At 38.1% G+C, this 25,563-nt stretch overlaps 1 protein-coding gene across 18 annotated transcripts in view; it reads left to right on the top strand.

Annotated features, from left to right (window-relative positions):
- Window positions 1-25,563, top strand: part of CTNND2 (catenin delta 2) — a 650,551-nt gene that overhangs the window by 220,314 nt on the left and 404,674 nt on the right. For 17 of the 18 annotated variants that reach the window (XM_071804478.1, XM_071804466.1, XM_071804465.1 and 14 more), the window contains one exon: window positions 23,904-24,016. In XM_071804478.1, the coding sequence (XP_071660579.1) occupies window positions 23,904-24,016 (113 nt within the window). Of the gene's footprint in view, window positions 1-8,512; window positions 8,532-23,903; window positions 24,017-25,563 lie in introns of those variants that run through there. The other variant, XM_071804476.1, reaches the window with a different exon arrangement.

Genomic DNA, 25,563 nt, shown 5'->3' with positions numbered 1-25,563 from the left:
CAGCTTTAAAAGCTGCCAGAGAAGCCAAGAGTTGGGGCAGGTCCCCCTTCTGTGCTAGGAAAAGGCTGTAAGAGAGAGTGCAATAAGCATTCATTTACAGTTTCTGCTAGAGCTGTAGGCAGCAAAATAGATACTGTTTGAACTGTTGAGTTGTAACATTAAATCATTTGGTGATCAGGCACTCAGACAGGTGTTGGTTTTTGTTTTTTTTTTTTTTTTTTTTTGGTTTGTTTTTTTTTGTTTGTTTTTTTTTTTTCCCGTAGTTGTAGACTCAGTTTTTCTGGTAGCGATAAACATTGATCCTTTTTGTTTAAAGGAAAACTTGCATTATTCTAAATAGTGTTATCACTGAGCACTTATACACCATGTATTAAGATATTTTGATCATGTAACAAAGATAATACTGATTATTACCATTCTCTTAGGGTTGTACAAATATTGTGTAACGATATCTGCATCTGGAGTGGCATCAAATAGTTCATTTGGAAACGCATGGCAGATGCTTTTGCTTTCTAGTACATACTGGCTCACATTTTGGCACATGCATGGGACTGTTTCAGCTGAAACATTTAGCTGTTCCTTGGTAGACTTGTATGAACAGTGGCTTGAAGATGATGATGGGTTGCCATGGTGAGGAAAAGGTAGACTGGATGGCCCAGCAGACTGGATAGGAAGTAACACCATTTTCATTACGGCCTTTTTTGTGAATTTATTGATAACATTATTTCAACAGTATCAGACAGTTAAATTTTGATTTCTTACATGAGCTCACTCTGTCCAGTTCTGAGTTTGCTCTTCTATGTTTCCAACTCTTTCAACTTAAGTGTCAGGTTTATGAACATGCAAAAAGGATATTCCAAAATTTGATACAAATTCTCTTGCATAGAAGATTAAGGTTAATCCATCATCAATAATATCAGAGGGGTGCTGTTGACTAAAATGTAGATAACAACATAAAAGTGAAGATGTGATATTACACATTTGAAGCTTTTTACAGTTATTTATATCTTCAGAAGGGCCAATGTTTTATCACTGGGCCCAGTCTAACGTGAACCTCCTAATGCTTTTATATTATTGAAGCCGTTAATTCTTAAAAGCTGGCTTTTAAGCAATAGAAAAGTCATCCTGTTGCTAGAAACCTGTGACTTAATAAGCCTCAAATTTTTTTCTTCTACGAGAGATGATTAATTGTTAATAAATAAAGAATTACAATAAAAAGATCTGCTAGCAGAGATTAAAAAAAAATCAAACAAAAACCAATAACAATGAAGTCAAACATTTTGGCTTTCTAATTTTTTTTTTTTTTTCCTCAAGGTTACAGTGTTATGCATCTGCCCCACCCTGATTTCAGATTAGATTTCTTTTGGCTCCACCTTTGACTCTTCCAGATGACTTTGGATGTGCCAAAACTTTAACAGACACATTTCAGTTTGAGAGTCAAGCACAGTAATAGATGTCACCTTTCTGCGAGGAGCAAGTTCTCATCTTTGTGCTGGAGCTGTGCTCTCTCTCTCCAGCTCACTCTGCACAGTGGCTCAGTTATTTTTTTCATTTTCTGTCTTTCCCTGACATTCAAAGTCATTATCTGTGCACAGCTCTATACTCCTAGGCTATGACTCTTTTTAAATAATTTCCCACCTAACTGATATCCAGTCACATTGGTAAAGACTTATTCCTGAGTCCTTCAAAAAAAACTGCTGTCAGCCCAGTCCCTGCCATTAGCTAGGGAGGGAATCAGTCCTCAGTTCTCATATGAAATTCAGTGCCATTAGGGAGAAAAGTTTGTGGCTGCTGAGTTAGAGGAAATATTTTTAGTGATTTGTCTCTAGTATATTTTTTTCCTCAGCATATCAGTGATATGCAGTAAAAGCAGGAACAAGCTCTCAGACGGTTTAAAATGAGATATCAAGATCTACTGAAATTAGTGGAACTTGGCTGAGTTAGAGAAGGTAAGTCTGTGTTGGGTTGCTTTATAGTACCCTTGTAGTTGTGGAAGAGACTTACCTGAGCTTCCAGAATTCATAAGTTTTGTTGTACTTTTGCTGAAACTTAAGTTACAGGATTGCTTTGAGTAACTTCAGATACAGTAAACTAAACCGCATACTGGCATATCCTATGGAGAAGGTGAAAAGTCACCAGCTTTATCTACGTAAATTGTGTTTGAAATAATTCACTCAGAATGATATGATTAAAAGAGGGGGGAAAAAATATATAAACTGTGAAAACCTTTGGGCTTTCATGAATAATTTTATAGTATCCTGATCATATGTGTTCCTTTCTAAACAGTCAGGTTAGACGTCTCACTGGAAAGGCATGTGCTCAACATTCATAAAGCTTCAAATACTGAAATATTTTTGGTTTAATTTTTACCAAGCACAGATGTCTGAAAAGTCATTTCCAGTAAATGATATGGTGGTGCTGGGATTAGATGAATAGCTTGCTTTCCCCAAACTATTAATTGGACAAACATATAGAAAATAATTTAGAGCAGGTTTTTTTTTTTTTTTTTTTTTAATTTTAATGCAATTCTTCTCATACAAGATTAATACTACATTTGAGTATTGAATAACTGCTGCATTAATCATATTTCCTTCTTAATAACTTTTTATGCCTCAGTTCACTTTAAGCCTGTGTGCTCTGGTTGGTGCAGCACTGTTATGTAATTTTCATCAGAAATAATAGACCTTCCGTAAGAGAGATTGTGTATTCACTACCAAAATAAGAAATGTAGTGAAACTGTAGTTATAGAGGTGGGGAATTTTCTTCAGCAATAACATAATGGAGCATATAGTTTTCTCATTCATTTTTGTTATAGGACTTAGGCTTCAGATATTTCTCATAGCCATTTTTAGAGGAAATCAAGATGTACCTCCAGTCTCCCATTGGTGCAGATAGTTGTATTCACTGGTGTGCTGGCAGTCTGTTTCTTGTTGTGTTGTTTGGTTTTTGTGTGACCATTGCTCTAATTTTGTTTCATAGATGAAATATAGATGAAATAACTACTACTTTGCTAGCTCTTCATTTATAATTTTGCTATTGCTCTAGGTACCCCCTGACTTTAATGAATATAAAAGTTTACTTTTTAGTGGACCTGTAAGTGGGTTTTTCAAGTGCCACTGTCCCTCCTTAATAAGCTTCTGCAGTTGTTTAAAAGCTTATGTATATATACAGTGCAGAATTACATAAAAGATTATATCATAATTAGCTCTGCATTTAAATAGGAACTTTGTCTAGAACATGCATCTGTATACTCTTCCAGTGTTCATTGCAGAACTTGCCTGTCTTTGAAGAATGATGTTTTACATAACAGTATTCTGAACAAACTGTTACTTTCGACAGTACCTTTTACTTTGACAAGCTGTATTGTTTTCACTGTGTTTAATACTAATTTAATACTAATTTAAAGTACAACTTTAAATTAGTATTAAATTATAATGAACCTGTGTAGCAGATCATAAAAAAAATTATTTCTAATATTGTAAAAAATAAAAATAAGAAATTGTACACTGAGGACTTGCTGTAAATCAGCCATGCATTCATTTGTTCTGAAGAGCCAAACTATCCCTTTCAGTTGACTGAGTAGGCCAGAACTTCATTTGCCTTGTAGCTGTAGCTTTGTGCTGGAGCACTAAAGCCAAGTCATGACTTCAGGGAGGGAGAAGGGGCGGAAACAACACAAATTCTTGAAAGGTGCTGAGGATACATTTTTCATTGACATCCAGCTCAGATAGCGCTTCTTCCAACCAAAGGAAAAGGTTGTTCTTATTTTAACATGGCAGTAAAAATATATAGACAGTCTCAGCAAAGATAAAATCAGAAAGATTTAGAAATCCATCACATGTTGAATAAGACCCAAAACACCTTTCCAGTGCTCTTGTATGCATCTCAGTAGTATGTTCCACTGAAATGGAATGTTGACAGACTGGGGAAAAGTTTCTTTTTCCTCTGGACTATGGCAATACACTATTTGGAGGCTTATCTGAAAACATTCCTTAGAAGTTACAGGATTTCCTTTAATGGATAAGCTCTTGTGATAGCATATTTGTGAAACATGTATCTTTAGTGTATTGTATCAGGACTTTTAGAAAATTTGTGAGTTTATTCGTGTATTGGTGATGACTTGTGTACAAGCACAGTAGCGTTGCTTCAGAGCACATGCGTTACACGTGTGGATTTCTCTCTGCAGAAACTGCCACCCATACTAATATTCTGGCAATACCAATCAATAGTCTGCTAAGTACATTCATTTGTATTTATACCCTTACCATCTGGAAAAACACAAGGCATTTCGGTCTTGTGAATGTGCTTGCTGACATGTTTGGTGATACTTGAGAAAAATAGGGGATAGCTTCGGCTATGGCTTCTTTGTCATCTTTTTCCTTGCAGGTAGATGCATTAGGACACCAGTGGTAGTGTTTCATAGGATAAGATGCTTACTGTTTTAACTAGTTGCAAAATTCTACACACTTTGCACTGTAAGCCATTGTTACCAAGTGGAGACACATAGGTTACAGAACAGCTACCCATCACTTGCAGGTGCTCAGAACAGCAGAGGAGAGTCAGGGTCAACTAACAGTGCAACTTGAGGCTGTTTCTGTTGCTAACTAGATGGTCAGGAAGCAGGCTAGTAAGTTTGCTTGTATGGTGCAGCATCTGAGCTAAAAAATCTTGACATCTCTGATGTCCCAGAGTTTGCACTTCTGCACTTCTCTGTAAAGTACAAATCCAGAAGCAACTTGACAAGTTCAGTTAGTCTACTAAGCAGCCAGTGTTTCTGGGAGGCAGGTAGGATTACCTCACAGGCTAGATGTAGTCCTTGGAGTGCTGGCTGCCTGCCTCCAGCATAGCAGGTGTCAGTTTTGGGTCAGAAAAAGTATATTAAGGATACCAGGAGGACATGCTGAAGGGCATGCTGTATGAATTTTTGCATTTGTTCACAAGCAGTTAGAGTGTATGCAGCCCACGTTTTGGTTCAAAAATGCACAACTGACAAGGCAACAGTCAGTTATTATCATAATCCGTAACAATCAACAGCAAGTCAAGTAAGGGATACGTGTCCAGTATATCATGCAGGCAGCTTAGGGCAGCTTTCAAAATAATATTGGGGTTCTTTAAGTGTTGTATTTAAAGTGTTTCCACGGTGGACCAGGCCATTAAGGAAGTTACAGGCTGTTCGAAGGGTTTCTATTCTGACAGGCTGCAGGATGGCCTTACTTCCATCAGGTCCCCTGACTCTGTAAGTTGTCTTCTGTGGCTTATGCAGCTTTCAGGAACTTAACATTTTCTTTGATGCTACTGTTGATTTTTTTTTCGCTCTGTGTCCTGTTGTGGGCAAGGCTTGCTAAGTTCTCACAGGCTGCTCTGACTTAGGGGTGTCATTCTCTTATCTGATATTGTGTATTGAACCATATGGTATGTTTTCCATTAAGAATTGCATGAGCTCATCTAAAAGCAGAAAGTATTTTCTAACTAAATTCTAAGAGTTCCGTTTTGTTTGTTTTTGTTATTGAAGCGCTCAGAAATTGCACATATGGCTGTAGTAAACGCAGTAGTAGAGATAAGTGGACTCGTTTAGTCCTAAACAGAAATGCACAGACAAATAGTTCTTGTGTTCAGCTGAGTGAGGCTTTTTTTTTGTCTGTATATGCATGTAGATTAAAGGGGTTTTTGTGTATTTCTGATTTGTGAACTTTTTTCAATCAAAATACGATTATTTGCTTTTATTTCAGATATTATTGAATCCCACTATTAGTTTCTGGGCTGCTACCGATCTGTATTTCAAGCACTTCAAATACGCTATGGCATTATTTGACTGTCAATGTACCTTTAGCCTGTTTCTTTCTGTACTGTGTTTAGAAAGTGTGGGGTTACTGCAGGGCTTCAACTTGAAAGATCTTGCAGCAAGAATTTTGCCTGTTTCCTATTCTTGTTTTTAGTTCTTTGGCATCAACGTTGTTATACTGCCTGAAAACTGAAATAAGCTTGGGTAAATGTAAAGACAAGGTGTCCAGAAATAATTTCTTTCCGTTAACAGGTCAGGCAATAGGGATGGCTGTGGCATGGCTGCAAGGTAGAGCAGAGAAACTGCCTGGTTGTCTGCAACTTCCAGATAGGCTCTGGATATCTGTTTGGACAAACTTTGAGAGGTTTTGTGGTTAATCCTTTTATCCTGCCAGGGCCTCCTGGTTCTATCTTTATGTTTCTATGAGAGAAAACAGACTAAACCTAAATTTTAATTAACACTGAGCCTTCAAAAACAGAAATGCTGTCCATAAAATCAGTGGAATATCTATTTGGCCATAGGCACATTCTCCAAACACTTACACAAACTACTGTGGCAAATTTTTCTCCTTCCTTTATACTTTTATTTTTAATGTCCATGTCTTGGTTTGAAAGAAGGTTTATCAAATTGGTTCTGGGAGGAGAAATTATATGCAGATTTGAGACAGCACAAGGACTTCCATTTTTTGATCAATGTTGTTGTTGTTTTTTAATTGGAATGATAAAGTACACTTATTAAAAAAAAAATAAATACTATTCCATGTAAAAATGGATATATCTTGGAAGACAATTTGGAAAATTGTAGTCTGTACATTGTGAAGTGATTGCAAGTGCTTCCAGGGATGGGAGCACAGTCGTTATTGTTTGCCAGCATTGTCCTTATTGCTTCATGACAGCTTTCTGTCATATATTTTTTAAATATTACGGAGTTAACATTCATTACGTTTTTCATAATTCAGCTCATGCTGATTTTGGGTGAAGTTTCGAAATACACCAGTAAAGCACAGTATAACTGAAAAACAGATTTTGTTTGTTTGTGTTTCTTGTTTGATGGTGTGGGGTTTTTTTGTTTGTTTGTTTTTGTCTTGCTTTTAATTGGGTTGCAAACTGATTTTAAAAAATCAGTTTGGTCCAGATTACCAAAACATCTGCAGAATTCACGAACAGCTTGTTGGCTGAGCTTAACAGCAGGAGAGGCTGTGGTCGATCAGTTCTGCCCTCTTCAGCAGGTGTAATACCAGTTGATGGAAATTGCAATACATGGTTTCAGGGGACGTGTGGATAATGTGTCCAGATGATAGCAACATCAACAAAGTATAGAAAAAAACATGGGCAGATGTTTGGGTTATTCTGTCTACATGGATACATGTGCTTAAATTCACTCTAATGGAGTTTATCTACTGTCAAATTGTGGTTTGCTCTGTTACAGAGAAGGGTTTTACAGTAGGCTGCTAATCTTGCAAAACAGTCCACCTGTTGCAACAGCCATATTTTGCAGTGTCTTAGCTGCAGTTTTTTTTGACCTTTTCCAAATATATTTTTTTAATCTTTCTTACCAAACACATTTGAGTGTTAAGTTTGTCTGCAGTGGAATGAATTGCTTTGTGCTTTCAGTATATAGTAGGTTATTCTTGCAGTGAGACTGAATACTTCAGACCTTCACAGATGGAAAGAAGATAAATTATAGGCTTTTCAAAATTTATCTTTGAAAAAAAATGTCTGTAGGTTTTTTGAACTGATTGATTTTTACTCTTGCTTTTGGTTTCCTACTGTGTATGCCAGCAGTATAGTCAGTTCTAAAATTACCAAGATTGACTAAACCTGATCAATAAAATATTAAAATACATCAACAATTATTAAAAATATTTAGTCAGGTTGTTAAATGACTAGTTATTGTTCTTCAGATCTATTTATGTATAAATAAAAGTGATAACGAATGCAACTATCCTGTAATCGGAAGGTCCTGTTGTCAATATGCAGATACAGATAGAGCATCACATGACTGTTATCTGCTCTGGTCTCCTCTCTTCATTCCCACTAGTAGAACTCTTTAAGCTTCTAAATCATCATGATTTGGAAATTTAGATTCAGTCCTTTGTAAGATTAATTGAAAAAATGTATCAAAATATAATTTTGAAGCTGATGTGAGCATTTAAAGAAAAAGGGTTTTATCTGTTCTTCATTTAATGCAGCATTAAATTAACATCTGAATCAAACAGTGAAATTTTCATAAATAACATCCAGCATCTATTATGAGGCCTCGTTATTCCATATACATAGCAATATTTTCAAAGTGTATCCTTTTTCTTCTTTGCAAGCTGCTCGAAACATTTCCTCCTGTTTTTCAACAAGGCATTGTTTGTTGATGTTTGTAATTAGATAATTTGCATACAGTGGTTGTCATTAAAAAGTTAGCATTTTCAGTAGTTACAATGTCGTGGTATGTGAGTTTTCCAAAGCTTTCCCATTTCTAAATATTTAAGATGATAATTTAGGTTACATAATTCTCGTCATGCTAACCATTATTTTCAGTGTTATTTATCGCATGACTGCTTCTCAGACTCAAGTTTGTTTCACTATAAATAATTTTATAGTCTCCATTTTAGTGTGATTCTACTGTAGGGTATTTTTTTTTTTTTTTAAGATAAATCATAGCTGCAAGTTATTTGCCTGAAGTCCTGTACCCAGAGTCACGTGTACTGAGCTGCTACAGAGGTACCTGTCATCCTTTCATCCCAAGAAACAGATAGGTATGGTACCAAACATGCCCAAAGTAGTAGTGTGCATAAAACTGTCTGTAAACTCACGAGCAGATACAAAGCCTATTTTGCTGGATTGAGAGATATGCTCTGTAAATTCAGGGAAGGAAGGTAGAATCCTAAAAAAAGAAATGGTACTCGTTTCAGCACACCTCCAGGAGTTTCAACCCCCCTCTGTCCAGTCCTGGCAATAATCAAGCTGCTAAACTTCTTAACGGAATTGGGGCTGGTTTTCTTGGCTGTAGAGACTGCACTTTATGCTTCTGGCAGTACTGAGTCTGAAAGGGCTCTCTACTCTTCTGCTATGTCAAACATCAGCTGGAGGAACAAAAGACAGAAATTGTTTCAATGTGGAGATACAAACCTGCCTAGAGGGAAGGGAGATGATTTTCAAAATCCTTCTCTCTAAGTGGTATTACACTTTTGTGAAGGGGTTTGCTTTTCAAAAGAAAAAAAAATACATGGAAGGTGGTCAGAGACACTTTATATTCCAATTATGTTGTCAAAGGCATCCCAAATGTTTTTGCAAGGTCTCTGCCCACTTTTCATGAATGTATTCAAGGGAGGCAATGCTGTATTTCTTTCTCTCTGTCTCTTTTTCTGACTTTGCTTTGCAATGGATGTGAGCCAGAGAAATGTCTCTCTCGATCAATGCAGTCTCTTGTTTGAGGAAATGAAGTAGAGTGACTACAGTCAGTGCATCCAATTAAATTATTTCTTTCATTCTAATTCCAATGACTTTGCTTTTGGAAATGGTATACACTTTGCCAGCCATATAATACACAAAATCAGCCTTTACCAAATAGAAATCAAGCTTTAGGAATGGAAAAGTAGCACAACAATAAAGCTTCAGTAGAGGTGAAATTTGGCTTAAAATCTGGACTTGAGTACACTAAATATGTACTTCTGCTTTTTAAGCCAAAAAGTAAATTACTTTATAAATTTACAGTACTTGCTGAGTAGTCAATGTGATGTCACATTTTGCTTGTTAGGTGGTTGAATAATCTCAGATACACAGGGAATAGACAACAGAACAGATCCAGAAAATGAAGTACTCTTTCTTCTATTCTTACAGTTTAGCATTGCAAATGCTCCTGGTACTTGTGTATTCCAGGCTGCTGAGACTCCCCTCAAAAGTGTCTGAATAAAAGGAGCCAGGCTTATTCAGGAAAGAGGCTTCTCAGGACCATACCCAGTGTAGCTTCTCAGCTAGAGTAGGGAAAGTTAGTGTTCTGCATGGGATGGGCTGTTACTGAAGTTGGAGAATGTCCATGAACAGAGAGGAATGATCTTTGCAAGATATTATCCATTATATTATCCTGTATAACTTTTCATATAATTGGACATCCTATCCATTCCTAACCATCAGACACACAAGGAAAATTATGCCTCTCACACTGGTCAGAATGGGAACACTTGTAGAAATTATCTCTTTTACTACAGAGATGTCCTGGGAGGGACAGTAATTTTAATGGCACATAAATTTATGTAGTACTGAGTGCATGGCAACTGTTTAGCCAGATTTTTCTGTTTCTGAGGTGATGTGTGTTTGTCTCAGTAACCTTGGTAATGCTGGTTGCAGCCTCGGGTATGCCCCTTAATCCCATGTACCAGTACATCTGGGGGCCACCCAGCTGGCAAGCAGTGCTGCAGAAAAGAACCTGAGGGTCCTGGTAAACACCAAGTTGAACATGAGCCAGTAAGCTGCCCTTGTGGCAAAGAAGGCCATCAGTATCCTGGACTGCCTTAGGAGTAGTGTTACTAGCTGGTCAAGGGAGGTGATCCATCCTCTCTGCTCAGCACTGGTGAGGCCACACCTGGAGTGCTTTGTCCAGTTCTGGGCTCCTCCATTCAAGACAGTCATGGCCAGTGAAGGGCCACTGAGGTGATGAAGAGACTGGACCATCTCTCCTATGAAGAAAGGGTGAGAGAACTGGGACTACTCAGCCTGGAGAAGGCTGAGGGGACACCTCATCAGTGTGTATAAATATCTGAAGAAAGGGTGCAAAGAAGATGGAACTAGGCTCTTCTCAGTGGTACTTAGTGTCAGGATTGGAGATAATGAGCACAAAATGGAACACAGAAGGTTCCTTCTAAACATCAGGAAACACTTTTTCACTGTGAGGGTGACCAAGCACCAGCACAGGTTGCCCAGGGGGATTGTGAAGTCCCCATCCTTAAAGATATTCAGAGCCATCTGGACATGTTCCTGGGCAGCCTGCTTTAGATGACATTGCCTGAGCAGGGTCATTGGACCAGACGATCTCCAGAGGTCCACACCAGCCTCAACCCTTCTGTGATCCTGTAAAGATGCCTACCATGCATAGTTAGGGCCTGTATGTAGTGCTGATACATTGCATTGTGGTTTGTGGGCAGGTGGTTTTGTTGGGGTTGATAAGTTTGTGTCTTTGTGCAAGCATAGACTGCAATTCTAAGTTCTCATTATTTCAAGCTAGCCAAGGTCATTCAGAAGGGTCACATTTCATTTCTGCTTCTGAGACATTCAGCTGTGCAAATCATATGGCTTTGACAAAATAATCCCAACACATACATAGTCCTGAGATGCTGAAAAATCTATTTAAGACTTTGGTACCATGGGTTCAGTGTCAGTTGTTTCTGAAGTAAAAATGAGGTGCCCTCATGCTGTTTAAATCCATGGAAAATGCACATCTCTACTTCCCGTTAACCAGTGAGCAGCCAGAAACACATCTACTGCAGAATCACCAGCAATATAGTCTTGGAGGACCTGGGAGGGGAGGAGAGCTGAGCAGTTGCTGGCCATCCCACATCTCCTTTCACTTATCTGCACAACGAGGCACTCAAGCTGCTGTTTCACATGTATTTGAGCCACAGCAACTCTCATCAGACATGAAAGGAGGTTTCCACACTGCGTGGTGCCACCTGTGCCTTCAATCTCCCCCAGGCCTGACAGGCTGCCTGGCCAGCTTTGCTCCTGCCCCCTGATTTCTCAGGATGCCCTCAGGGTGCTGGGGCTGGCGGTTCTCCTGGCCTCCCTCCCTGACCAGTTTGGAGTGGTTTTCCTGGTACTGCTATGGAAACAGTGCCTGTGGTCATGGGAGAGGGAATGTGTGTGGCATTCAGCTGCTGCCACGTGTGGGGAGGAGAGGGGCTGCATTGCACCCAGTCTGAATTCCCACTACTGGAGAGATGTCGCATTTAAGATGGGGGGGAGGGGGGAAGGAAGAACAAAAATGGCTCTAAACCACAGCTGGGTAACCCTGACCGAAATCAGTCGAAACCCCCTTTCAGCCATAAAGTTAGCTTAAAGCGCTAAATTTAAAATTCAATATGTGCTGGCTTGTTTTTATTTAGTTTTTCCTTTTCAATACTGTGATATTGTGAACCAATCTGTTCTGAAAAGGGAGTTGCAACTCCTGCTCATTCTGCATTCAGGATCTGGGGCTTGAGTGATGTGCATTGTATGTGCCAGGTCTTGGACAAAATCGTTGGGGTTATCAACATTGCCAGAGGGTTCCTGTGTTCATCATATGGGGCTAGATACAGTTTTGATTGCTGTGTTTTCCTGTGATAAAGGCTTGAGTTTCAGATGACTTCCACAGTAATGTCAATGAAATATTCTGATTGCAGTTATGGAACAAGTTGATTCACTCATTATTTTTACTCTCTCTTTGTGGTGGTTTTTGTTTGTTTTTCGGTTTTGTGTTTTTTTGTCTTTGTGTGTGTTTTTTTTTTTTCCTTCCCCTCAGATCAATGAACGTAACAATGATTCCTATGGCACTCTTATTTTATAATTGTATCATAGCAGTAACCCTTCTGCAAGGAACATCCCTGTAGAGGTGCTTCTGTCCATTTTAATCTACTGATAATTTCCTAATTAGTGTTTTGCTGCCAACTGACTAGTCTTTGAACTGAAGTCTGTCCTGTAATTGTGGAAACATCACTGTTAATTCTGGGGTGCAGCAGGTGTCAATTGTGTGTCTGGTTTCCCAGAGTCATAATCACAAACCCAGTCAGGATATTTAATTCTTGTGTCCCATTCACTGTTTTACTTAGAATGAGTAGTGAAAATCAGAGAGTCTGTTTGTTTGAGGTCTCAATAGCAAAACTATTTTGTGTTTTATTGGAGGAATGAACCAGATTCCCAATCTGGATGTTTTATGAATGAAAATCTGTTTTTTTTATGTTAAAAAAAAAAAAATCCCTGAGTCATTATGTTTTCTAGTTTCTGTTTTGTGGCAATAAATGTGTGTTTCACTAAGGAAAACAGTCATTGTTGGTCAGATGACTTGTCTCCACTGATAACCATAAATATCTGGTGAAGGAAGAGTAAGAATGGGGCAAGAATATATGATACTGTCTCTGAATACTCAAAAGCCACCTGTTTCTAGATTTCCACAACTCAGTGAAGTTAAGCTGTGCTTAGTAACAATCAAGAGCATGCTTTTTACATGGAGAACAATCATATTTTAGTCTGTTTTCAAGTCTGGCTCTTATTTGCTTCACTTGATATATGTCCTGCTTCTTGCTTTGGAAGAGCTAGTGATATATGGGATTTTGTACACCTCTGCCATGTCCTCCCTAAACTCTCTCTCTCTCTCCCAGACTGAAGAGTTCCATCTTCATTGTTCCTTGTACAGAATCCATTTAATACCTTTAGTTATCCTTATAGCCCTCTTTTTTTTCTCTCTTTTCAGTCCTGACACATCATTTCAGACATGGGGAGAGCTGAACTTCACACAGTTTTCAAAATGCTAGTGTACCATGAATCTTTTCAGTGGCATAAGACTGTTGGTGCTTGCGTTGTGGTAGGAAAGCTGATGATCAAATGGTAGTGATGTAACACTGCTGTGGCAGCCCATAGGGCTGTTTGTAGGATATCAGAGGCATTGACCAGCCAGAGCTCTTGTGGGGGAATGTGGCCATTTGGGTGAGGGCAGCAGGGAGGGCCTAGTGCTCCTCACTGGGGTGAACAGTGTGGGGAACTCATCTGTGGCGCTTCTGCCTGATAGACCACAGAGTTGGCAGGCACAGGACTTGCCGACAGAGCTCAGCAGGTTGTGCTGCAGCAGGGGGAGTCAGCAGGAAACTAATAGGATGTCAAGCCCTGATGCTGCAGGAGCAAGTGCCAAGGCCTCAAAGTGCAGACAAGACCAGAAGCAAGCTTAAACAGGGGAGAAAAAGCAATGTGCAAAACAAGGCGCCCTGGAAGCTTGTGACCTGCGGCAGCAAGGCAGCAGCTCTCCCCTCATCAGGAAAATTTCAGCTGAAGAACAGATGCAGAGTCTGGAGAATAGTAGAGTGGAAGGATGAACACATTACCCTGTAAGACACAATCGGGCCAACAGCTCAACAGGTCTAACTTGTCAGGGAAAGGAAGTCCTGAGTATTGACAGCAGGAGACTCCATTTCGTGGGAAACTGAGGGTGCGCATCTGCTGACCTGAGGAAACGTCAAATAAAGTTTGCTGCTTGCCTGGGATCAAAATACAGCCCAAATTCTGTGCAGATAGACAGGCAAAACTAGTCATGTCCAAGGACCTGCTACTTTTCCATGTGGGCACCAATGACACTGCAAAATGTGATCTGGAAAAATTTAACCAGGACTGCAGTCTTTGATGTTAAAGGAGATAGGTGTTCGGGTTGTTTTCTCCTCAGCCTTGCCAGGGAAGGGTGCAGGCAGAAGCAGACATATTGTTGAGGTGCACACCTAGCAGTGTAGCTGGTGTCACTGGCAGTCTTTTTCCTTACATGATCAAGGGACTATGATCTACCAAACAAAGAGATCCACTTTTCAAAGAAGTGCAAGGATTTCTTTGCCAATAGACCAGGGAACAATTAAGTGGACTTTAAATGTGGGTTAAGACAGAGTGGAGACAATCAAGGTTGGAGGAAGCATATGTGGAACAGAGCTGTAGGAGAGGCTACCACACTCGCTGCAGAGTCAAGAAACAGTATATTATCTCGAGTACCCGTGCACCAACCCTCATGCTCTGGGGAACTAAACAGAAGAAACTGAGTTCCTTGTACAGTCAGTTACAATGTCATCGGGTGTATAGTAACTTAGTGGGAGAGCTCATATGTCTGAAGTCTTGCAATGGACAGTTAAAACCGTAAGGAAAGACAGCAAGTGTAGAAGATAGGTAGAAGACAATAAAGGGTTGTGCTCTGTGTGAAAGAACAGTTTTAATAAACAGAAGTCAGCTGTGTTAGATTGAGTGCTGTTGTGCCAAAATCAGAGCCACTGAGAGAGACTCCATGGTGTCTGCTATAGACCTGCATTAGGAAGAAGAGATGGATGAAGCTGCCTTCATTCACCATCAAGAGACCACAGGCCTGCAGACCCTTGTTCTCAAAAAGGAATTCAACTAACATTTTCATTATTAGTTACTTTTCTTTCATAAGGAACAATGTGAATCTTTTGAGCATTTCCTGAATTTGGTATTTCTGCAGGGTAACCAGAAGAGAAATGAATTGCCTGATTGTTTTACTAGTTTTCTTCTTTGTAACAAAATATATAATAGAAGAGGAAAGACTCAAAAGCATAGTTTGGGCTATCAAAGTTAACTGCTACTGCCACAGAATCATCTGTGAGAGAAAATGTGTGCAAGTCTGGAGGGTTCGCAGTCCTTGAGTTAAGTTTTTTTAGCCCATTCTGTTTGAAAGACTGTTTTTGTTTTGCTTTCCTTGGTATTTAATAGCAGTAGAACTAAGTGAATTATGTGACTAATCAATGGTACTGTCTACTAGAGTACTAAAATTGTTTGTTTACAAGCTTCCCTATATTTGTGCTGAATTTTCTTACAGCTTCTTTGTAATGTTCTATTTATTTGAAAGTCCATTTACATTCACTAAGTGTAGCAAACTGAGTCTTGCAGGTATGCTGAGAGTCAGGCTTCTATGTTCTTAGAAAAAAAAATATTATAGGTATTCATTTGCACGCAGTAGGTTGTCCTAATTAAAAAAAAAAAAAAGCTCATCTTTCTAACTTTTCAGTCCTTTACTAACATGCTGATGACTAGCTCTTTAATAACTACTCATGACAATATTCAGATCTAGTATCCTAATTAATTCAGAGATTCAAGGATAATTGCAAATTATTGAGTCTTTTCTTGGATATCCTGCACTGACAGTCTATGTATGGACTGAGAAATAAGCCTCTCTTAAAAGGCAAGGAAAATCAAAAAAGAAAATTGTTCACCAGAATAATTTCCCGAATGGAAGCATGAGATGAGGAAGTGACTAGATGCCTCTCATCTCTTGGAGTATTCAGGACACGTATAAAGCTAATGATTTATAACGCTGGCTGTCCATCTGTACACAGTGCCTAGGGTGATGTGTATCTTTAAAACTCTGGAAGGAAGAACTAGTTTAGAGATGTATAAATAGGGAACTGGAGAATCCCATGAATAAAATGCTGGAGAAGACAACAATGGCTCAGTGTCTAGATGGACAGTGGTGACAAGTGGTGTCCCTCAGGGGTCTGTACTGGGACAAGTACCGTTTAACATCTTCATCAGTGACACAGACAGTGGGAACCAGTGCACTCTCAGGAAGTTTGCAGATGACACCAAGCTGGAATGGTGCAGTTCACATGCCCAAGGGATGGGATGCTATCTAGAGGGACCTGGACAAGTTTGAGAAGTGGGGCCGTGTGAACCTCATGAGGTTCAACAATACCAATTGCAAGATCCTGCATCTGGGTCAGGGCAACCCCCAGTATTAATACAGGCTGGGGGATGGGTTTCCAACCCAAATTATTCTATGATTCTATGATAAGCCCTAAGGCAAGTCAAATCTAGCGAGTTACAAAGTCAATTTATCTTGCATCCTCCTGAAATCACTGTTGCAGAAGGAGATGAAGCAAAAGTGTGAGATTAGAAAACTCTTAATAGTCCTAATCCTATCCTAACACTCTAAGGCTTTTACTTATACTTTATTACTTTGAGGAATGAAGGAGTTTGCATGGGAGGAAGTGGATAGCACAGCAATCATGATGGGTGATAAACCATTGAGAGTGTTGGCAAGGGATGTAAAAACTAGTGAGAAGGAGAAGAAAGCAGTGAGATAAAAGACTAAAGCTGAATACAAAACAGAGAGAAGAAAAAATGGGATAAAAAAGGACCAGGCAATGTGTAACAGAAAAATGGAGATAATTTGAATAACTTTGGTGATTGTACTGGAGAAGAAATAATAGAGTTTCCCTAGGAACAGAAGTCCAGGCAGTTGGGCAGTGTGCCCTCCAAGAGCAAGGCTTGCCTATAACTCCCAGAGGAACAAGGCAGTGTGCCTGGAGAGCTGAAATGTGCAACTGAATGCAATTGTGGCCTCCTTTGTATGAGTCATAAAAGTAGAAAATCACGTCTGATTGCTATAAAAGTTGATAAAGGCACGAGACGGACTTCCTTGAAGTAATCTTACATGAAAAAAGAAGGAATATGGTATATTTTTAAAAGCCATAATCCACCAAAATATTTCTTTACTCTGTAAATACTCCATATACATATTAATCCAGATGCTAATCTCTTGTAAAGAAGCAAGGGATTGCTAAAACCCTCAGATAAGGTGAGGGAATGAGCTAGAGAAATATAGGTTCAGAGTGGTAAAATGCTAGAACTTACATCAAGTATGTCTTTATGTGAGCATGATGATGATCAGAGAGTTCAATAGCCACTGATCTCTAATCTGTAATGCAGATTGGCATAAATCCTTGGAAAAAAAAATAATCCAGAACTCATCATCTTTAAGATCATGGGAAAACTAGGTTAAAAGAGACCTCTGGAGTTCTGCTCTAAGTAGTTGTAGCTTCCATGTTAGATCAGATGTGCAGTTGACTTTCAAAATCTCCAAGAGTGGAGATTCTACAACCTGTCTGGGTAACCTGTTCCAATAGGTAACCACCCTTGCTATGCTGTTCGGTTTTGCAGTTTGGTTGGTTTGTGGATTTTTATTTTTTTTCCTTATATCCAGTCAGAATTTACCTCATCGCATCTTGTGACTGTTGGCTTGTCCATTTGCTGTATACCTCTGACAAGAGCCTAGTGATATCTTCACTATAATCCCCCATTAGGAAGCAAAGATCTGCAATTAGATCCTCCCTAGACCTACTCTTCTCCATGCTAAACAAGCCAAATACCTTCAGCTGCTTCTTGAACAACATGCACTTGGATCTTCTAACCATCTTGGTGACCTTTTGATGGTCTTGCTTCAAAATCTTCTTGCCTTTCTTATCCTGGTGGCCCAAAACCAAGCACTGTACTTGAGGTGCAGCTTCAGGAATACTGATTAAAAGGGAATAATTACTTCCTTGTTATGCTGGCAGTTCTCTTGCTAGTGCAGTGAAATAAGTGGTTCACCATCATCGCCACAGGAATGCACTGCTGAGTCACCACTTGTTGTCCACCAGACCCCTAGCTCCTTCCTGATGAAATGCTGTACCATTACGTGGGATTCCATCTTCCATACACGACTTTTCATTTTTCTTTCTTGAACTTAATGACACTATCATTGGCCTGTTCCTTCAACTTGTCAAGGTTCCTCTGAATTATAGTCCTACCCTCCAATGTATGAATTGCTTCCTTCAGGTAGGTGTTACCGGGAAACTTGTAGTTGCATATAGGTGCAGTCATAGCTGTTAATAAGTCTCTTTTTTATTTTGGCCTCCATTGAGATCTTGCAACAGCATGTCGACCACTGAGTTTGAATCTTCCACCTCTCTGCTCATCTGATTATTACTTTGTGAGGTTTTTCCCTCACCCTCATGTTATTCAGTGAAAGGGAAGAATGAAACAATCCAGTGAAAAAAGTTAAGAACAGTACAAGTGAAAACACAGTCCAACAATCGAGAAAGTAGAGAAGCGGGAAGAATTGAATGGTAGGTTCCAAACCCAGCTCTGAAGCTTCTGAACACCATTCAGCATCAGATGGATTTTTTTTTTTTTTTTCCTCAGGAAATGTGTGCCCCAGTTTTAGCAGTTTGTATGTGTCTGGTATGATAGGTTGAGAATAGTTTGTTGCCAACACCACTCTAAGTAATAGCATTTACTTGGAGTTCACAGATGTGCAGTATATGGAATTAGGCATGATGCCATAGGATGTGCACAGCAATATACAAATACTACTTATGACACTAATTGGGGTACAGTTTTTGGTTTTTTTAATAGATTACAAGAAGTGGTACATTTCTACAGCTTATGTGTACTTTAGGAAGGTCTGTGGTTTCCAAGATACTCCTGTGAAAGACTTCAATCCAGGAGACAATTTATTTGTTTGTATAGCTGTAATCAGGCTTTCTCTATTCATGTCACCAGGGATTCCCAGCATTACCTCAGTTCTGTTATTTGTCTGCGTTTGCAGATTCAAACTATCACCAGCGCACCACTTTGGTTCTGTATAGCTTATTTAAAGTCAAAAGCTAAACACTTTTCCTTTTTTAATGTTATGACCTTAAGATTCTTGGGAATTCAATAAATCCACAAGGCTGTTCAGTCTAAATTTAGATATTTTCTTTTTTCTTTTTTTTTTTTTTTGTATTGACTGCTTTTTTCTATCTCTACTGATTAAGCTATGTCTTTCGCTCAGCATCAATAGAAGGCGTACTTTAAGATTGTTGAAGGCAGAGTAAAGTGAGATCAGCTCTGAATATCAACAAAATTTATTTTGATCTGTTTCACCCCTCCCAACATTCAAATAGGTCAATGCAGACCACCCACCAAACACTAACCATAAAAATAACCAAATACCCTCTTACTTGATGTGCCCTGTTCATAACCTGAGGGCTGTGAAGATTTCCATCAGGCTTATTCAGTTTCTGGACTGCTGTGTCCTTAAGTCTCATTTAATACTTGAAGTTTTGGAGGCTGCAGAGAGTGAATAGAAAGCTCATACTGAAAAGACAAATACATCCAATTGCTGCCTATGGAATAATGAATATTTTTTACAAGAAACCTCATGGTAGTGGACAAATAACACTTTAAAACATAAATTACTTCAGACCCAAGCAGATACAGACTCTTTTTATCACTTCAGAACAATTTGATAAAGTTATAATGAAATTCCTCTCTTTCCAAGCTGCGTTCCTGAGTGATTTCTCTGGATCACTCTCACCATCATCTTTCCGTTGGCTCGCACTTCTACCCCCTTTCTGATGTGAAGGGCTGCCAGACTGGTCATTTCCCTTTGCAGAGCCTTTGCCTATGCACTTGCTTTGGCATCATTGCTCTTTGTAGCACGGTCCATGAAGCTGCACTTGATGTGGCATTACTGAAATTAATTTTGATGTTGCAATGTAGTTTCTGCAGTTTTTGTGCTAAAATTGTCTTGACAACAGATTTGCATAATCATTGGGTAAGAATTTGTTTTTAATTTTGATGTTCAGACTTACTTGATTCAGATGAATAATAGAAGGTTGTGAAGATAATATGACATGGCGTGAACTGGTGAAACTGACTGTAAACAGAACAAATAAGACAGATGAGGGAGTCAGGTTCAATAGTTATTTTTGTAAAATGTAAGCAAATAGTATTTCTAGTTACTGTCTTCTTGCACTATGACAGCTGCTTGAAATCTAAACATATGGATTTATTCAAATATTAGTCACTGACTGCTTCCCAAACAAAGAGAAGAAAGCTTATTAATTTTGGTTTCTGCCAGAGATTCTTGATACAGAGGGGTAGCAGACTCTTCTGACTCTTACTTAAATTCTTCTTCCATTCCAAAGGCAGCCCTGTGGACCTGCAGCTTTGTCATCACATGAGGGAAAACCTAACACACTTGTTTGTTAAATTCAATGTAAAGGATAATTCCGAGGTAATAACTGTGTGGCTCTGCCCCTTCATATATCTCACCATCCCACCTTCCATCCGTAACTTCTGATGGCACCTGGCAGAAGACAATTAAGTGAGAAATCACAGCAATCAAATAAAACTAGTAATGAAGCAATTTTCATGTGTTAGAAATCCAAGATTATTTTTTTCTTAAGTGATCTCTCACATCTCTACTTCCTGCTTGAGGAGGAACATATACACAATTGTCCTTTTCCAGTCATCTCTGCAGGGCAGGACTTAAATAACGTGGGCAGTGAAAGCAGAAAATATTAATTTCTGCATCTTAAGAAGAAGGGAACCAATTATAGAGAGGCTGCTTATACTGTTTATTTTAGGGCTTTTCCTAAAGTAGCAATTTATATAGTAGAACTGAAAGAGATCAGTGGAGGATGAGTCATGAAATATGGTAAAAAATGAAAGAATAGAGAGAATGCAGAAAAGAACAGAAAGGAGTAAGTAGGAAAGATAAATGACAGAGTCAAGAGTAGAGAAGTATATTTGAGAGACTAGAATCACGAGCAAGTGTTTTTCTGTAGACAAAGTAATCATGGCATAAGGGTGTTAGTTGGAAAAATGCAGAAGTGTCTGAAAAGTAGTCCACCAGAGTGATTAACAGAAGGCATATGAAGCATAGAAAAATATACAACAAGATAGAGAATCCAGATGATAGAAAACATGAAAAAGGTAACGTAAACTTTATTTTTAAAATATTTCAATAAAATGGGATTGGTGCATTTCTTCATTTAGTTTGCTTGAGATAGCTCGACAAAATAGAGAGCAGTTGTTTGCACAGCTTCTAGAGCAACAGAACACTGTCTGGGAAAAGGCAAATTACAGCATGGACAGTCGTGAATGTCAGCTCCCGCATTGTTGATTCTTACATTCACTTAGGAACATTATGAGGGCAGCTGTATCTTCTCAATAGGCAGGTAAAAAAAGTGCCCTGTACTAGACCGTGGCAAATAACGTCTGACCTGCCTCACTTGGGATGGCAGGAGGTGCAGCTGGTTAGATGAAAACATATGCTAAGCATCAAAATGTGCATTGATATAATCGTCATGATAAAATCAAGTAACTTAAAAAATGCAGTAGTGCAGAATAGCTGTTAAAGCTTTTGAATTTATTTTGAAAGTAAACAATGCTCTGTTTAGTTTTGTTTGGTATTTATACTATCAAAATTTCTCAATGCTTACATGCCTTGATGTAAGCATGCTAACATAACAGATACTATGCCACTTTGATTTTATGTTCTTCAAAACTTTAATAATATTTCTTTTACAATCCTTCCTGCAATAAGGGTATTATTTTATGCAAAAAAGGCAAACATTTGAAGAGTAACTCTTGACAAGTTGATCAACGTTCTCTTCAGCTTTTCAGGCAATTGATTCTACTAGATGAGGGGCAAACACTCTTGTGTAAAGTAGGCATATCTGAAAGAGGTGATTATTATTGGGTGATTTTTAATAGTCCTATCTAAAAACAACAATGAAAAAGACATTTCTGAGTATTACAAAAACATGCAGAGAATGTTACTAGCTATGATTACTGATGCACTATTAAAATTCTGTGAGCAGTGGTGTTTTGCTCTTTACAATCATCTGACTCTTGGTGGTATTCTTGTAGTCTGGCTAGTCTTGTTTGGAATAACAGATACAGAATTAAGTAGGCTTTGTCAATTAGTCAGTGGGCATTGGAGTATACATGGGCTATTTCATGCTGTACATAACTTTTGTGGACTTCCGTCCCTTACTTGTAATGCAGGTCAGAGAAACAAAGGGGAATGATCTAGCTGAATTAGGTAGAGCAACCACCAGCCATTTCCTTGTTACATTTGAGTTATGACTTGCCGCATTTCAGAGGTTTTAAAAGTTTAGCGCCTCCATGTGTCCTTGGCTTGTTGGTCAGAGGTTTTAGGTAGCAGATGGGGGGAAAACTTTTGAACACTTCCCTCTATCTGTATTTTCTCTTCCTTTTTCTGATATACTGTGTGCTTCAGCAACAGTTGGTGGACATAAGTCGTGACCCAAGTAATTTCCAAGTGCCATTTTTCTGCTAGGCAAGACATTCTCCAGCCTGGAGAAGACTTTGCCAGACCTTATTGTGATCTTTCAGGACTTAAAAGGGGCCTATAAGAAAGATGGGGACAGACTGTTTAGCGGGGCCATTTTTAACAGCACAAGGCATAATGATTTTAACCTAAAGAACGGGAGATTCAGGCTAGACATGAAGAAGAAATTTTTTACAATGAGGATGGTGAAACACTGGCATAGGTTGCCCAGAGAACTGATAGGTGCCCCATCCCTGGAGACATTCAAGACCAGGTTGGATGGGGATCTGAGCAACCTGATCTGGTTGAAGGTGACTCTGTTTATTCCAGTGGGGTTTGGACTAACTGACCTTTGAAGGTCACTTCCAACCCAAGCCATTCAATTCTACTTCATTCCATTCCTGAGGAGTTATTCAAGAAACTCTCTCCCATATCCCTGCATTGTGGTGAACGAGGTCTTTTTTTGAAAGAAAAGAGGGAGAAAGAGATAATAGGTGCATTTGTGTAGACACAGGAATAACTTAGTGAGTGGATCCTCATAATATTTTTTTCTTCAGCCTTCAAAAACACCAAAGAAAAAAGGGTGAGAGAGCTGTTTCCCTTTACCTGTGAAAATGATTTCAAGTAACTATGACAAAAATGAAAGGGTAGCAACATTTGGCAAATGTACAACAAACATAATTCCCTAAAAATGTTTCAATTTTATATTTGATAAAATTACTACTACCATATGTGTGAAATCTAGTTCTCTAAGCTATATTGTAGATTTTACTTGTGTTGGTTTTGCCTTTTTTTTTTTTTTTTAATAAAAAAATGGTCTCTAATGTATGAAACAAAAAACTCTTTAGAAGTACATTTACAAGCTCGGTGGATAAATCTTATCTGGTGGGACTGGTTTGGCTTCCTTGACAGAATAAAAGGAAATGCATTCAATTTGTTTTAGGATTTTTAGCATGGCTTTTGTCCAAAACTACTTGAGTTTCCCTTCTGTGCATCATTAAATGGAAAATTAAATTGTATTCAGTCCATAACAACACGTCCTCAATTTAATTTATTTCATTAGTGTGTACTGTGATAGTTAACTTTTTGACTACAAAAGCTCTTGTCTCCGCATGATCATCTGCAGAACTTCATAATTTTTTCAAGTAACACAAATGGTTTTCATTTGTGATCATACTTGCATAGGTGTGTTATGAACACATTTATATGCTACTAAGAGACCTACAGGAACTATAAATGATTTTGACATAGGCCTGAATTGTTGAATGTATTTGGAAATTCCATTCCTGATAAAATGGCTCATTCTGACATATATCACTAGAGTGAATGAAAGAACGAGTAGGTGTTACCACAAAAATTTGGACTACAAATGTCTTTAAAAAGGGAAGAAACCCGTAACTTTCCTATAAGGTATTATACTAACAATTCTTGCACAAATTATAATGTTATGTACTGAAATTCCTTTTTAATCTCAAGACAAGTCAAAACAAATGGTTTCATTTATTTTTTTCAGGAACTGCAGTTTGAGAGACTGACTCGAGAACTTGAGGCGGAACGTCAGATTGTAGCGAGCCAGCTGGAGAGATGTAAGCTTGGATCAGAAACTGGAAGCATGAGCAGCATTAGGTAAAGTATGAATTGCTAATTTCTTTGTAATGCAATGAATTTTGTCACTATTACGGATTATCACTGAGAACAAGATTGATCATCTTCTAATAAAAAGTTTTAGACCACGGAGCATGAGATTTTAGTAGAGTTTTAAAATTTGCTTTTTCATTTGCCTTTTAAAATGAAAATTTCAAGAAGATCCTTATTTTCATGTAATTTGGCATCTGTGGTGTTTTTGTTTTGTTTTGTTTTATTTTCCCAGTAACAAAATAGTACTCACATTTATTATTCATTGATTTCCTGTAGTCTGAATGGATTAACAGAAAAACTCCTGTTTCCACTACCAAAACAGCTATAATTTTCAGCCAAACCTTTGTATCTTCATATTTGCCGAGATGTATTGATAAGTTTTATCAACTTGTTTTATTGTAATTTCATTTTTCAAGGTATTAAAAGCTATTGAGATAATTACTTAAAGCTGCTGACCTGATGTCAAAATGTAATGATAAGATAAGGGTCACTCGTTTTTCAAACATTTGCTGTTTTCAATTTAAGAAATTGTTCTGGTACATTGTTTGGGTAATGGTGAGATTATTTAAGACATTGTAACAGAAAGAAGCTGGTATCCTCGTCAGTTTAGTAAAGATTTTGTAGTTTTGAGCTTCTTGGTATGTATTTCTTTGTTTTCTCAAGTGAACATAATAAAGAAAATATTATATTACTTGAGTTTGAAGGATCAAGAAAAAATATGCTTTATGGACATATTATCTGTTTTTATCTGTGGAAATATTAAATGTGATATCTTTTGAATATGTAAGATGAAGTACAATATGCCAAGCTTAGTGTGAAGTTTTGTGTGGTACTGGTAGAAAATCTAGAAAAAAAATCTATCACTACTGAAAGAAAGTCTTCCTCAGTTTAAGCAATTCAGACTACACTTCAATCAAATAAATTATTTTTTCCATGATAAGTAGGAAATAAAAACTCAGTAGAATGACAGAGATGCAACAGAAATGCTGAGTTTAACAGCACAATTAAAATGGAAGAAGTCACAAGAATCTTTTACTAATTCAGCAGAAGTTGAAACTGTACATGAAGTTGACGATAAACATGCTTAATAAATTAAGTGAGAATTAACTTCCCAAGATAAAATCTTACTTTATTCTATATAATGTTCTCCTCCAACTAGACTTACATTAACATTAAAGAAACTATATTATTTAAACACAGAGAAGATAATATTTAGCAATTCAGTGCAGTACTACATTTGCACCTTAAATGCACTCTCTCAGCCTTTTAAATTTTAAGTATGGTATGACTACATTAAAAAAACCCCAACCAAACAAATCTGAAATATGTTTGAATAATACTGAGCTATGTTTGAATAGTAATATTATTTTAGGATTATTCCAGCCGGTGATACAGAGGTTGGGAAATTTCTTGTTCGGAAGGAAATACTTTCTTGGTGAACTTCTTTCCTATTGGTGTCAAGGTCACTCAGCTATTTCTTAAGAGGCTCCAGTTATTTGAGAAGCTTAATATTGACTATTAACCTCTGTGGAATA

The sequence above is a fragment of the Patagioenas fasciata genome, chromosome 2 (assembly GCF_037038585.1).
Source record: "Patagioenas fasciata isolate bPatFas1 chromosome 2, bPatFas1.hap1, whole genome shotgun sequence".
NCBI lineage: Eukaryota > Metazoa > Chordata > Aves > Columbiformes > Columbidae > Patagioenas > Patagioenas fasciata.
The sequence above is the reverse complement of the archived record's forward strand: the minus strand, read 5'-3'. Positions and strand labels throughout refer to the sequence as shown.